At 39.9% G+C, this 14757-nt stretch overlaps 1 protein-coding gene across 1 annotated transcript; it reads right to left on the minus strand.

Annotated features, from left to right (window-relative positions):
• Nucleotides 1-9475: 9475 nt before the first annotated feature.
• On the minus strand, nt 9476-12491 carry LOC118149898 (putative UPF0607 protein ENSP00000381418). Its single transcript, XM_035282999.3, has 2 exons — nt 11935-12491; nt 9476-11715 (listed from the first exon to the last, which is right to left on the minus strand). Exons 1-2 carry the CDS (start codon nt 12448-12450, stop codon nt 11257-11259), a joined length of 975 nt encoding a protein of 324 aa, XP_035138890.3. The 5' UTR covers nt 12451-12491; the 3' UTR covers nt 9476-11256.
• Nucleotides 12492-14757: the final 2266 nt, after the last annotated feature.

Below are 14757 nucleotides of genomic sequence, written 5' to 3' on the forward strand. Positions count from 1 at the left end.
GACATGGTTTCATCATGTTGGCCAGGCTGATCTCGAACTGGCCTCAAATGATCCACCCACCTCAACCTCCCAAAGTGCTGGGATTATAGGCATGAGCCACCATGTGTGGTCTACAATTTCTTGACAGCACTGATTCTTCTCTATCTTTCTAGGACTACCAAGGACCATTAGGTATGTGTTTGATTCTGGTTGTTTTCTTAACTCAGAAAGAAAGATCACTCAAGAGATTTGGGCCATAGGAAGAAGCATAATCAAATATATTTAAGGTGATCTAATTGTCCATTAAACACTGCAATCAGTTATTAGTCACTAATCTTAGGTTATTGTGTGAAGTCTCTTCAAACATGATGTCTTAATCAGGTCCAAATTAGTAATTGCATGATGGAAAATCATTTATAGAAATCTCTTTCTATAAACACTGAGGTTTTTTTTAAATTATTTGAAAAAGACAAACATAAATTACTAAATAGAACTTAAAGCATTTTAAATATTATTATTTCAGGAATTTTTTATTTGAAAAATGCTAAATAAAGACAAGTAGCATTTAAACAACCAACCCAAATGCCCATCAATGATAGACTGGACAAAGAAAATGTGGCACATATACACCATGGAATACTATGGAGCCATAAAAAATGATGAGTTTGTGTCCTTTGTAGAGACATGGATGAATCTGGAAACCATCATTCTCAGTAAACTGACACATGAACAGAAATACAAACACCCCCTGTGTTCACTCATAGGTGGGTGATGAACAATGAGAACACTTGGGCACAAGGAAGAGAACAACACTCACAGGGCTAGGTGGGGGGATGGAGGGTAGGGTAGGGGAGGGGAGGGACGGGGTAGTGGGGTAGATGGGGAGGGATAATACTGGGAGAAATGCCTGATGTAGGTGATGGGGCAGGGGGGAGTGGAGATAGCAAACCACCATGGCATGTATAGACCTATGCAACAATCCTGCAGGATGCAGGATGTGCATATGTACCCCAGAGCCCAAAGTACAATTGAAAAAGAAAAGAAAGAAAATTATATCTAATAATTCTGTTGTTGATGGCTTTATTTTAAAAAATCGTGACTATCTTTTTTAAATATTTCTAATCAATGCTAGTATTGACATGAATTTGGCAGGTTCATTTTTTTGTGATTTATTGTTGTTATTGGTAGTAGTGGTATTATTTTTAGCAGCCTTACTCTGAAATCTGGAATGAGAAAGACTTGAACATTTTTTTTTTTTTCTTTTTTGAGACGGAGTCTTGCTCTGTCACCAGAGTGCAGTAGCGCGATTTCGGCTCACTGCAACCTCCACCTCCTGGATTCGAGTGATTCTTCTGCCTCAACCTCTGGAGTAGCTGGGACCACAGGGGTGTGCCACCATGCCCGGTTAATTTTTTTGTATTTTTAGTAGAGATGGGGTTTCACAATGGCCAGGATGGTCTCGATCTCTTGACCTCGTTATCTGCCTGCCTCGGCCTCCCAAAGTGCTGGGATTACAGGCGTGAGCCACCACACCCGGCCAAGACTTGAACTTTTATAATTGATAATGAATGAAATAGTTGATTGGTAGAACAACAGTTGGTAATATCTAAGACATGACTTTTTTTACTCCAGGTCTTCATTTTTAGAATTGGGTATAAAGTGATATGTTAAAATGGCTTTTAATTTTAAATACAAGTAATCAAAGGAGAAATGGCTTGGTGTTCAGATCAGCATGTCAGAGATGGGCAAAATTACAGTGGTGTGTTGGATGTTTACTGATGAATTTCCCTGAAGACAATGGAGAAATGACAAAGATGAGACACTTCCAGCAGACCTGAGTTAACGCCATATAGCTCAGCAGGACTCCATTTATCTGCCTCATGACACTACCAAATCACCATAGAATATTTATTTATTTTAGATTATAATTTATTGGATACATTTGAAAAATTCATAGTGCTATAAATTATTTTTAATTTTTTTATTGTTATACTTTAAGTTCTGAGATACATGTGCAGAACATGTAGGTTTGTTACATAGGTATACATGTGGCTTGGTGGTTTGCTGCACCCTTCCACCTGTCATTTACATTCAGTATATCACCTAAAGTTATCACTCCCCAATCATCTCACCTCTTGCTATCCCTCCTCTAGCCCCACACCCCCCAATAGGCCTCAGTGTGTGATGTTCCCCTCCCTGTGTCCATGTGTTCTCATTGTTCAACTCTTACTTATGAGTGAGAACATGCTGTGTTTGGTTTTCTATTCTTGTGTTAGTTTGCTGAGAATGATGGTTTCCAGCTTTATCCAAGTTTCTACAAAGGACATAAACTCACCCTTTTTTATGGCTGTATAGTATTCCATAGTGCATATGTACCACAATTTCTTTATCTAGTCTATCATTGATGGGCATTGGGTTGGTTCCAAGTCTTTGCTGTTGTGAACAGTGCTGCAGTAAATATACGTGTGCATGTATCTTTATAGTAGAATGATTTGTCATCTTTTGGGTATATACCCAGTAATAGGATTGCTGAGTCAAATGGTGTTTCTGGTTCTAGATTCTTGAGGAATCACCACACTGTCTTCCACAATGTTTGAACTAATTTACATTCCCACCAACAGTGTAAAAGCGTTCTTATTTCTCCACATCCTCTCCTGTTGTTTCCTGACTTTTTAATGACTGCCATTCTAACCAGCATGAGATGGCATCTTATTGTGGTTTTGATTTGCATTTCTCTAATGACCGGTGATAATGAGCTTTTTTTTCATATGTTTGTTGGGAATATAAATGTCTCCTTTTGAAAACTGTCTGTTCATATACTTTACCCACTTTTTGATGTTTTTCTTTCTTTCAAATTTGTTTAAGTTCTTTGTAGATTCTAGATATTAGCCCTTTGCCAAATGGATATATTCAAAGGGATATCTAAATTAGTTTTTATAAATTACTTGGCAGAGAAATGAGAGCATAATTGCAAAAATAATTTTCAAATTCACTGTTTACTTGCAAACTTTCTTCTTCCAAGGTTTTGAATGAACAAAGAAAATCACTTTGCCTTTTTAACTAATAAATAAATGTAAAAACTTTAACATTTTGCAAGATAGATACCAACTGTAGAGAAGACGAAACCTTGTTTTATTTAAGTGTTGTTAGTACCCGTTTTCATGGTTTTTTTTTTGTCTTAGAAACAAAGCTTAAAAAGCTAAAAACAAAGATCTCATTATATTGTAATAAAATGGTACTATATAAAACTGTGCTCATCCTGCCTTAACATACTGGAATCCAAGGGGAAAATCAAACAAGGGGAAAGCCACAAGGGGAATTCCACACAAAGCTAATGCTGCAATTAGATAGTCATTTCATTCATACACACACACACACACACACACACACATTTCAGCCATACTCCCTAGCCAGTAGACATAGAAAAGGAATAAATGATGCATTGCAAACAGCATCGATCTGAAATCTAAGATATCCAGATTGCTTCTGTCACTACTTGTTACCATGGCCTTGGTCATTTCTCCAAGCCTCGGTTTATGCATATGGAAAGTGAGAAAGTGTATTTGTGAGATTTTCTGCATTTTAGTTGGCTGTGTAAAATTGAGTCATTTAATAATGACCATTAATACATGTCAAACATGCTACTGGGAAATAATTAGGCTCCACAGACAAGTGCTACTAAGGTGAACACTAGTTAAGATTTGAAGGAGTTATAATTTTTTACAACTGTTTAAAAATTTTAAGAACAATAATGTGCTGTAAAATACTAAGAAAGAACCCACTTTAGTAAACTTTTTTTTTAGTACTTAAGGAGAAATTTTCACTTTACAAAACCTCAACTGTTGCAATGGACTGGTGGTTTTTCTCTTTACATTTTGCTTAAATATTAATTAAATATTAGAATTTCCTCTCAGAGCCTAGCAATCTTGATATTAGTGAAGCTGACTAGTAGACACATGGGTCATAGTGGGGAATGAAATTGTAATATCATATTCTATAAGACAATTACTAAAGAATTATGTGAAAGTTAGTTTTGAAGTGACAGGAATATTTGAAGTGTTGTATTTGTTTCTGCACAGAATAGTGACTTACTTTCCTGTGCCCATGTCAGTTTGGAATCCTCCACTTCAAAAATATATCAGCTTCTGTCACCAATCTTTAGGTAATACACCATATAGTTGGGCATAGTGGCTTATGCCTATAATCTCAGCTGTTTGGGCTGAAACAAGAGGATCCTGTAAACCCAGGAGTTTGAGAACAGACTGGGCGTGATGACAAGACCCTGTCTCTACAACAACAACAACAACAAACTTAAAAAAAATTTAACGTGGTGGTGTACCACATGCCTGTAGTCTCAGATACTCAGGAGGCTGAGGCAGGAGGATCCCTTGATCCCAAGAATTCAAGGCTGCACTGCTATGATTGTGCCCCTGCACTCCAGCCTGGGCAAGAGCAAAACAATAAAACAGAAGATTTGCCAGTGCATCCCACCAACCTGAGGGAGGCAACAAGATTATCTTTTTACAATAAGGGATGAATTTTGATTTAAGAAAACAATTATTAAAATCACTTATTTAAAGAAAACTGCTTCCCACACATGTTTCTTAGTCTGCTCAGGCTTCCATAATAAATTACTATAGATTGTCTGGCTTAAACAATAGTTTTTTTTTTTTTTTTTACATTTCTGGAGGCTGGGAAGTCCAAGATCAATAACTTTCTGCTGAGGGCTCTCTTCCTGGCTTGCAGATAGCTGCCTTCTTGCTGAGCTTTCACCAGGTATAGAGAGAAAGAGAGCCATGTATCTGGTGTCTTTTTTACGAAAGGACTTTGATTCAATCATATCAGTGCCCTGACCTTGTGAGCTTTTTTAACTTTAATTACTTCCATACTCCAAATACACTTATATTGAGGACATGGTTCCAACTTATGAATTTTGAAGGAGACATAATTCAGTCCCTACCATTTTATCCCTGGCCCTCCAAAATTTATGACTTTAGTCACATGCAAAATTCCACTCCAGTAGCCCCCAAAATCTTAAGTTTTTCCAGAATCAACTCTAAACTCTGACATCTCATCTAAGAATAACTAGATCAGATATGAGACTTGAGATACACTTTATTCCTAGACAAAATTCTTTTCCAGCTGTGAAATTATGAAATCAGAAAAGTTATGCACACAATAGTGAAACATTCATGGAAAAGACATCCCATTCAAACAAAGAGAAATATAAAAGAAGGAACGGAGACAGGTTTCAGTCAAGTTCAAGACCTATCAAGGCAAGTTTCATTAGACCTTAAGGCACAAGAACCATCTTATTTGTCTTGAATTTCTGCCTTCCAGGCCCACTGGGCTGGCAACATCAGTCTCACACCTCTACAGGTCAGCCCTGCCTATTTGGAGCTGGGGAATAGTCCCTGTCTCCCAGGTCCTCTGCTAAATTGCTACTCTCTAAAACTGAGGAAGATACAACCTTGAGCCATGTGCCTGAGGTTGGAGTGGCAGCCTGGAGGATCTCTGAATTGCCTTAGGCACTGATTCTTCCTTTTTTTTTTTTTTTTTTGAAGAATACACATTTTCAATGTTAAATAGACTTATGGTTCTGTTATAGAACAGACTTTAAGTAAAAAACTGTCACAAGAGACAAAGAAATTCATTATGTAATGATAAGGGGATCAGATCATCTCAAGAGTGTATAACAATTGTAAATATATATGCACCCATTAATGGAGCACTTCAATATACAAAGCAAATGTTAAGAGAACTTAAGAGAGAAATAGGGAGCAATACAATATTTCGACACTTAAAAGAAAAGACTGTGTAGACACCAGTCCTATAATGTAAACAAATACATAGCAGAGAGAACTGTCACTCTGTATGACTGGACTGTGGTCATATTTATGGGTCCCAGGCCTTGGCATAAATTGGACTTGGAACAATACTGCCATATTTTCCAGCGAGTATCACTGGACAAGTCATTTCAAGTTTTATAAGTTGAGCTACATGTATGTTGAGCCTTTTATTGTCACATGTAATAGAAAATTCAATTCCAACCACCTTAAGAATAAACAAGAACAAAAAGCAAAATGTAGAATTTATCCAGATAGCTGGTACCAAGAGAGTCAACCACATCTTTCAAGCTTCAGTTTTACCTATTTGACTCTACATTGGATACTCTCTGTTTTCTCTCTTTTCCTACAGGCTTCCAATTTCTAGTGATAAGATCCTTGCAAAATCATCCAGAAATATACCTTATCTTTACAGCATCCCTTAGCAGAAAGGACAACTTTTCTTTTTCCAATTGTTCTCTAAAGTCTCACAATTGAGTCTCATTGCATTGTGTTGGATACCATGTCCTCCTGAACAATCACTGTGACTAATGGCATGCGAAGTGCTAATGTCAGTGTCAAGATCACATTATCTCAAATGGGTTCTGTGGAATTAACAACATCCGATCTAGGAGGATGAACGTGTACCCATGAGAAGGCCAATTAAATAGGATGGGTGACTGGGTGCAGTGGCTCACACCTGTAATGCCAGCACTTTGGGAGGCCAAAGCAGGCAGATCACGAGGTAAGGAGTTCAAGACCAGCCTGACCAACATGGTGAAACTCCATCTCTACTAAAAATGCAAAAATTAGCCTGGTGTGGTGGCGTGTACCTATAATCCCAGCTACTCAGAAGACTGAGGCAGGAGAATCTCTTGAACCTGGGAGGTGGAGGTTGCACTCCAGCCTGGGCAACTGAGTGAGACCCTGTCTCAAAAACCAAAATGTGCATACATTTGTCCAATATGCTTCCTCTTTCAGATGAAATTGTTGGAAAAGAAAGTAAAATGGCACTAAACTTTCTAGTGAGTAACATAAAGTCAGGGAATCAAGTCAATAAGGAAAAGAATGAGGCGATTACGTATTGTTGACAATAGCTTCTGTTATATTTTAAAAGATGTTAGCTAACTTTAGATCAGGTAGACAAATATATCTTTATTGTTTGTTTGTCTAGCTTTCAGTTTCCTGGAGTATAAATCATCCAGGATATTTTTATTTAAATAAGTTCAAAGCAGTCACAGTTCCTTTTTCTTTTATCAAATGTATCTTAATCTTCATTTCAAAGTTTAATTTAAGAAGTATTACACTTGAGCTCCTGTATTCTATTTATAAAATGACAAATCTTGCTTAGAACAAGCCAACTTTTTTTTAAAGAAACTGCACTTCCAGCAATGCTACTATTATTAAAATTCTATTTTAAAAGATATATACCACTCTTCATAATTATTATTCATACTTAATTATATAAATGTATTATAGATTTAAGTTTCAATTTTCAAACAATTACCTTTTGTTTATAATAATTCAGCCTATAAATTGAATTTAAATATAAACTCCACTTTTAATATTATACTTATTATTATAGCTAAAAATGCATCATAACTGATATCTTCTGCAGACTTAGCTAGAGTTAGTCTTAAAGGAAAAGTAGAAGAGTAGTTAATATTTAACATTTCATGTAAATACACATAAAAGTATGGTATTATCCCTCACCTTCATCTCTGATTTTTCCTTCAATGAGTTAGCGGTCAAACTTGCAGTTTTCATATGAAACCTAAGAAAAGGGACGGCTGTGGTTCACTTACTAAAGAACAATGCAAATGATATTTATTTTACTGTATAAATATAATAGATGTGTATAATTATTTATTTCATTCATTGGTTTCAATATTCCATTCTACTGACCTAGAGGACATTTTAATTAAATGGAAAATCAACAGCAGTCTCTACCTGGAAGAAGAGTAAGTCAAAAACAATATCACACCCCTGGAGGGAGTGCAGAGATTAGTGCCACCATCAAAGACTTGAAAGATACAGTTGATGTTATTCCCACAATATCCCTGTTCCAATCTCCTGTTTGGCCTGTGCAGAAGACAGATGGATCTTGGAGAATGACAGTGGATTATCATAAGCTAAACCAAGTATGACCCCAATTGCAGCTGCTGTACTAGATGTGGTATCACTGATTGAGCAAATTAACACATCTTCTGGTACCTGGTATGTAGCCATTAAATTGGCAAATGCCTTTTTCTCCATACCTGTCCACAAGGCCCACCAGAAGTAGTTCGCCTTCAGCTGGCAAAACCAGCAATAAACCTTCATTGTCCTACTTCAGTGGTACAACAAGTCTCCAGCTACATGCCGTAATCTTGTTTGCAGAGATCTTAATTGCCTTTTCCTTCTACAGGATATCACACTGGTCCATTGCATTAATGACATCATACTGATTGAATCAAGTGAGTGATAAGTAGCAAACACACTACTTTTGGGTGAGACATTTGAGTGCCAGGTGATGGGAAATGAATCTGACTACAATTCAGGGACCTTCTACCTCAGTAAAATTTCTTGGGGTCCAGTGTTTTGGGACCTGTCGAGATATGCCTTCTAAGGTGAAGGATAAGTTGCTTCCTTTGGCCCCTCTTACAACTAAGAGGCACACTGCCTACTGGGCCTATTTGGATTGTGGGGGCAACACATTTCTCATTTTGGTGTGTTACTCTGGCCCATGTATCAAGTGTCCCGAAAGGCTGCCAGCTTTCAGTGGGGTCCAGAACAGGAGAAGGCTCTGCAACAGATCCAGGCTGCTGTGCAAATCGACTACTTCCCAGTGGAGGTAAAGAAGAGTATGGGTGGAATACAGAAGAGCCCTTAGGAAATCTCTTAGTATTACTATGCCCTGTGATTAAGGTTAATGGGAAACTACAACAGCCCAATCTGGGCAGGGCTGCAAATGGCCCAGATCCTTCAGAAATGAAGGTTGAGGGTCACTCCACCAGGTAAAAAACCGTGACTGCTGAGGTGCTTGCAGAAGGCAAAAGGAATATAGAATGGGTAGTAGAAGAAGGTAGGCACCAATACCAGCTACAACAACATGACCAGTAGCAGAAAAGAGGACTATAATTGTCATGAGTATTTCCTTCTTATTTTTTTAAGAACATGAGTGTGCAGGTATACTCTTGTGCTAACATATATTTATTTTATTTTCTTTCTTTTTTCTTCGTCATGTGACATAAGATTTATTGACTTCATGTCAGAATTTAAGTGTTGTTAACTTTATGCAACAGCATCTGCATTGGAGATTGATGTGTTTCTGGTTGTACAAAGGATAGGTTTATTATGTTGAACATAATTATGACCTTATTCTTGTCTTTATTTGATGATAATATGTGATTTCAGGAGATGTATATGGGTTCAAGTCGACAAGGGGTGGACTTGTGATGGTTAATATTGAGTGTCAATTTGATTGGATTGAAGGATGCAAATTATTGCTTTTGGATGTGTCTGTGATGATGTTGCCAAAGGGGATTAACATTTGGGTCAGTGGACTGGGAGAGGCAGATCCACCCTCAATCTGGGTGATCACCATCTAATCAGCTGCCAGTGTGGCTGGGATAAAAGCAGGCAGAGGAACATGGAAGGACTAGACTGTCTGAATCTTCTGGCCTCCATCTTTCTCCTGTGCTGGATGCTTCCTGTCCTCAAACGTTGAAAACCAAGTTCTTTAGCTTTTGGCCTCTTGGGCTTACACCAGTGGTTTGCCAGGGGCTCTTGGGCCTTCAGCCACAGACTGAAGGCTGCACTGTCAGTTTCCCTACTTTTGAGGTTTTGGGTCACAGACTGGCTTTCTTCTTGTCAGCTTGCAGATGACCTATTGTGGGATTTCACCTTGTGATCCTGTGAGTCAGAATTCCTTAATAAACTCCCTTTCATCTATCTATCTATCTTTTTTTTTTGAGACTTAGTCTTGTTCTTTTGCTGGGGTGTAATGGCAAGATCTCAGCTCACTGCAACCTCCACCTCCCAGGTTCAAGTGATTCTCTTGCCTCAGCCTCCTGAGTAACTGGGATTACACGTATGTGCCGTAACACCTAGCTAATTTTTGTATTTGTAGTAGAGATGGGGTTTCACCATATTGGCCAGGCTGGTCTCAAATTCCTGATCTCATGATCCACCCACCTTGGCCTCCCAAAGTGCTGGGACTACAGGCATGAGCCAACACACCCAGCCATACATCTATCTTATTAGTCCTGTCCCTTTAGAACACCCTAACATAGAGCTAGATTTAGGACTCATGCTTGGGTTTGTGTAATAATGACAAGAAATCGCGTAATAAAATTCCATTGGCCTCTCCCTTGAAAATCACTATGGTTTTATGTGATTAAAAATTGAATGTAAATTAAAAATAGGTAAATCATAAATGAATTTAAATATAGTGTTCAGAAATTCCGAGGTATGATATAAATAATTTGTAGAAGAAGAGATTCGGTCATTCAGCTACTTACTTTTGTCCAGTAGGATAGGACTTGATAAAAGAAAAACTTCAGCCAAATTAAATTTAAAGGAGTTTAATTGAGCAATGAATGATTCATGAATCTTGCAGCCCCAAAATCACATCAGATTCACAGAGGATCCAGCCCAGCCACAGCCATATGGTGGAAAATTTACACACAAAAAAAGGAAATTAACGTACGGAAATTGGAAAGGAGATACAGAATGGCTGGATTGGTTACAGCTCCGCGTTTGCCTTATTTGAACACAGTATGAACACTCATTGGTTTATGAATTGTTTAAGTATAGCCACTGGGATTGGCCAGGACTGACTTTTTTTTTTTTTTTTTTTTTTGAGATGGAGTTCCTCTCTTGTTACCCAGGCTGCAGTGCAATGGCACCATCTCGGCTCACCGCTACCACCGCTCCCCGGATTCAGGCAATTCTCCCGCCTCAGCCTCCCGAGTAGCTGGGATTACAGGCACGCGCCACCATGCCCAGCTAATTTTTTGTATTTTTAGTAGAGACCGGGGTTTCACCATGTTGATCAGGATGGTCTCGATCTCTTGACCTCGTGATCCACCCACCTCGGCCTCCCAAAGTGCTGGGATTGCAGGCGTGAGCCACCGTGCCCGGCCCTAATTTTGTATTTTTAGTACAGATGCAACCGGTTTCTTCCTGTTGGTCCGCTGGTCTTGAACTCCTGACCTCAGGTGATCCAGTCGCCTGGGCCTCCCAAAGTGCTGGCATTACAGGCCTGAGCCACTGTGCCTAGCCATAGATATCAATTTTTACTCAATTCTTGATGTGGTCAAAAGCTAAGGGGCGGGCAGGATGAGGGGCCCAGCAGCCACATGGGTAAAGTCAGAAGTAGGAGGAGGAGTTGGGATCTGTGACAGGTAGGTGGCCTGGGGCAGGGAGAGCAGGTGGGGAGACATTGGGGCAGGCGGGCTGGCATTGCAGTTTACTGTAATTTCTTCCCATGTTTCTTTTTCAGTCTCCTGGGTGATGTTGTTCGACTTGACTTGCCGGTGTCCATGAATCCTTTCACGGATCGGCGGGGACGTTTAGCGGGTGGGGGCCCCTCGTTTCTCCCCCACCTCCATTGCTGCGGAGGGACCAGTCGCAGCTGCTGGGGTTGCACTAACCATTTTGGTTGTCGCGAACTGCGGCTGGCAGCCCTTGGTTTAGAAGGACCCTTTGTGGCAACAGCTGGAGGATCCTTGTGCTGGGTCGCCTCCCACTCCATCGGCTTGGCTGAGGAGCTGGGCTGGTGGTCTTTCCCCAGTACCAGAGAGGCCGCCTTGTCTGGCCAATGGGAGCAGCCGGGAACTGGGCCAGGGAGCGCTGCTGGAGCTGGGTCAGGCTTCCCAAAGGGAAGGACGCCTCCTGCAGGGGTGGGTGCGCTGGGCACTACAAGGCCCTTGGGATGGAAGCAAATAACATAAGTTAAACATATTAACACACTGTAATCATTGACATTGTGATTCATTTCTGTCAGGTTTCCCTTATTCCTCCTTAAGGTCCTGGGACTGCAGTTGAGGGAAGCGAGGTTTCCCTGAGTCTCCAGGGGCCTCGAGGTGGGTGCTACTCCCGCATTGCTACAGGGGCCCCCTTTCTCCTCCTGCCCCTGGGTCTCTACCTGATCGTCCACCTCCATCGGTTCTTCACCCTCTTCTGCTCTCACCGCCGTCTTCAGGATCTCTACTTGATTGTCCACCTCCATGGGTTCTTCACCATCTTCTGCTCTCACCGCGGTCTTCAGGATCGGGGCCGGCACTTGCAGGGGAGGCAGTCGGAGTGGAAACGTTAGGCTTGGAGGAGGGATCTTCACGGGTCCCTCGCGTGCGAAGTGGCGTAGCACAGGTTTCTTCCTTGAGGGCGGGCTCCAGGCAAGAGGAGGCAGGTCCCGCAGTAGGGCGCTCGAGTTCCTGGTGAAATTGGAGCTCGATGGAAAATAAGGCCCAAGACCTCGCGGAGGGAACAAGAGGAATCGGGAACCTTGTAGGGCTCGCGGGGCAGGCACATGCGCAGGAGCTGCGGGGTGAAGCCGGCCAGCCGAAAAGTCCGCATGGACAAGAGGAGACCGTCGTGGTTGCCACCGCTGCCAGACCCTGTGGCAGATAAAGGAAAACAATTTGCTTAGGGAATTTCCCATAGCATACAAGATGCGCTCGGACAAAAGTCAGAGTAAGAAATGGAGAGGGTACTCCTGAGTCACCCACTAGTCTGTGGGTGGGCAGCTGGGCTCTTATGACATCACAATGGGGCTGGTGACAGAACAGGGTGTGGGGCAGTGCACAGGAGCCCAGCGAGGGCACCTACAAGTGGAGTCAAAGGGCAAAGGGTGGGGCTCCCCATCCGTCCAGCTGGACCCAGGGGGCAGGTGTGTGGCCCTGGATGGGCCCCGCTGTGGGGCTGTGGGCCATGTGGGGCTGATTTGCCAGAGCCCTTCCCACCTGGTGCCTGGCCCAGGCGCTGGCTGGCACCCAGTGGCCATGTCTTATCTGGCCTTGTCCCCTGGGTTACAGGGCCAGACCCTGCTGGAAGCAGAGTGCAGGACTAGCCAGAGTTTATATATTTATATATTTTTTATAAATATTTTATAAATTAAATATATAATATATAATATAGAAATATTTATAAATATATTTATAAATTGTATATATTTTTTATATGAATAATTACTTGGAAGGAATCCCAGAGTCTTTGGTTCATCTTTAAAAAGAATAAACTTTTATCCTATAGTTGAACAGTAAAGTGCTTAAACTTTATCTCATGCTGTGTAGTATATGTCCTACTCACATTACAGACCCAGCATCTAAGAATGTTAGGTTACATTTAGTGTGGTGTTAGCCCAAGGGATCCCATGTTCTTCGTCGATGTAATGCTATTTTGCTGAAGAGAAAGAATATGCAATCAACAAAACGTGGACAACTTCAAACAATAAAAATATGAATGAGCCATCAAATACAGCACTTTTCTTAAAACTTAAAATGACCAATGAATTGTGTTTGTCAAGAAAGGCAATTTTGATAAATGGAAAATTGACCTCATAACAATATTTCAAGTTTTTTTTTTTTGTATTTGATAAAATTGCTGCAAATTCAAGACACTGGGGGACATTTCTCTCAACTCTTCCTTTCGTGTTGAAAGAGAGAAAAAGAAAGAGAGAAATAACATTTAAAAACTTCAGAAAATGGAACGTGACAGCCACCTCTCTACAGAGAGGTAAAGAAATGAACCCTTGGAAAGTTCATTCAGCGTGGTAATGATGGATTATTATGTTTCCATGTTATTAACATATTAGAGATGCCCTCATGCTTCATAAGTTAATATCTATATTTTTCAGAGTCACCTTTCCTGTTACTTTGCCTCATTAACCAACAAATACACTATGCTTCATGTATTTATTTTAAATATTTTAAAGCAAGTGAATGCACTAAGCTCTATTTATTTAGACTGTCTTTATTTAACCGCGTGGCTCACTACAGAGCTCCTCATGACCTGAAATCTCTGGTGCTAAGCTTACACTGTATTTACTTTTGCTCCCTATCGACTTCTTTGTCTGTACACTTTTCCTGTTATTATACATGGGTAGTTTGAAAACTATTCAAGTCTTTTCCAAAGCCATTTAATTGTCCTGTTTCAACACCAGAAATACATGTTGTGATGTGGTCAGAATTTCGCTATTATCAAAATATTCTTATCCCTTGACAGAGAAAAATGGGACACATTATAAAACCTCCAGTTCCTCTGTAATATGAACTCTAATACACTGCTGCTCAGTGTCTCTTTTACCACACAAAGTTATGAATCTCCTTATGGGCAGCAAACTAACTTTCCTTTTACACCCAGGTTTTACCTGGCCCACAGTTTATCAATTGCTTCTTTTTAAAAGATCTGAAAATTACCATATAATGTCTGAAATAAACATTTTTATAGTTTAAGTTTATTGTAAAATTACATTTGAAACATTAAATTGAAAAAGTACTTCTATTAAAATATTTCTTTTTCTCTTTTGATACTTAACTTTGATTTTGTTGTTCATTTTGTCCACATGTGTTTTGTCTTACATAGAATAAATGTTATTGTACTTCTTAAATGACCCATTCACTAGTGCCTTTAACAATTTTGAATGTTAACAATTTTTCTGTTGTAGAATCCAACAAGTTCAACAAGCTTGCTTGCCTCATTTCATCGTGCTTTCTTCTGTAGTTCAAATTGGCAATGTCTCTGCTGCTATAATCCCATCTCTCTTAAATTCTGCTGTTGAAATAATTAATTAAATCTATCCAGGATATGTTTATCAAATGGTTGTTTAGCTACATTCTTATTGTTCTCTTCTAAGAAGACTTTCTCTTTCTCTCTTTTTTTTTTCTTAAATTTGCAATATGGAAGCCTGAGAATTTTCCAAATCTCAGAGTTCTGGTTTATTTATGGCAACAATTTCTTCTTCAATTCA

The sequence above is a fragment of the Callithrix jacchus genome, chromosome 21 (assembly GCF_049354715.1).
Source record: "Callithrix jacchus isolate 240 chromosome 21, calJac240_pri, whole genome shotgun sequence".
Taxonomy (NCBI): domain Eukaryota; kingdom Metazoa; phylum Chordata; class Mammalia; order Primates; family Cebidae; genus Callithrix; species Callithrix jacchus.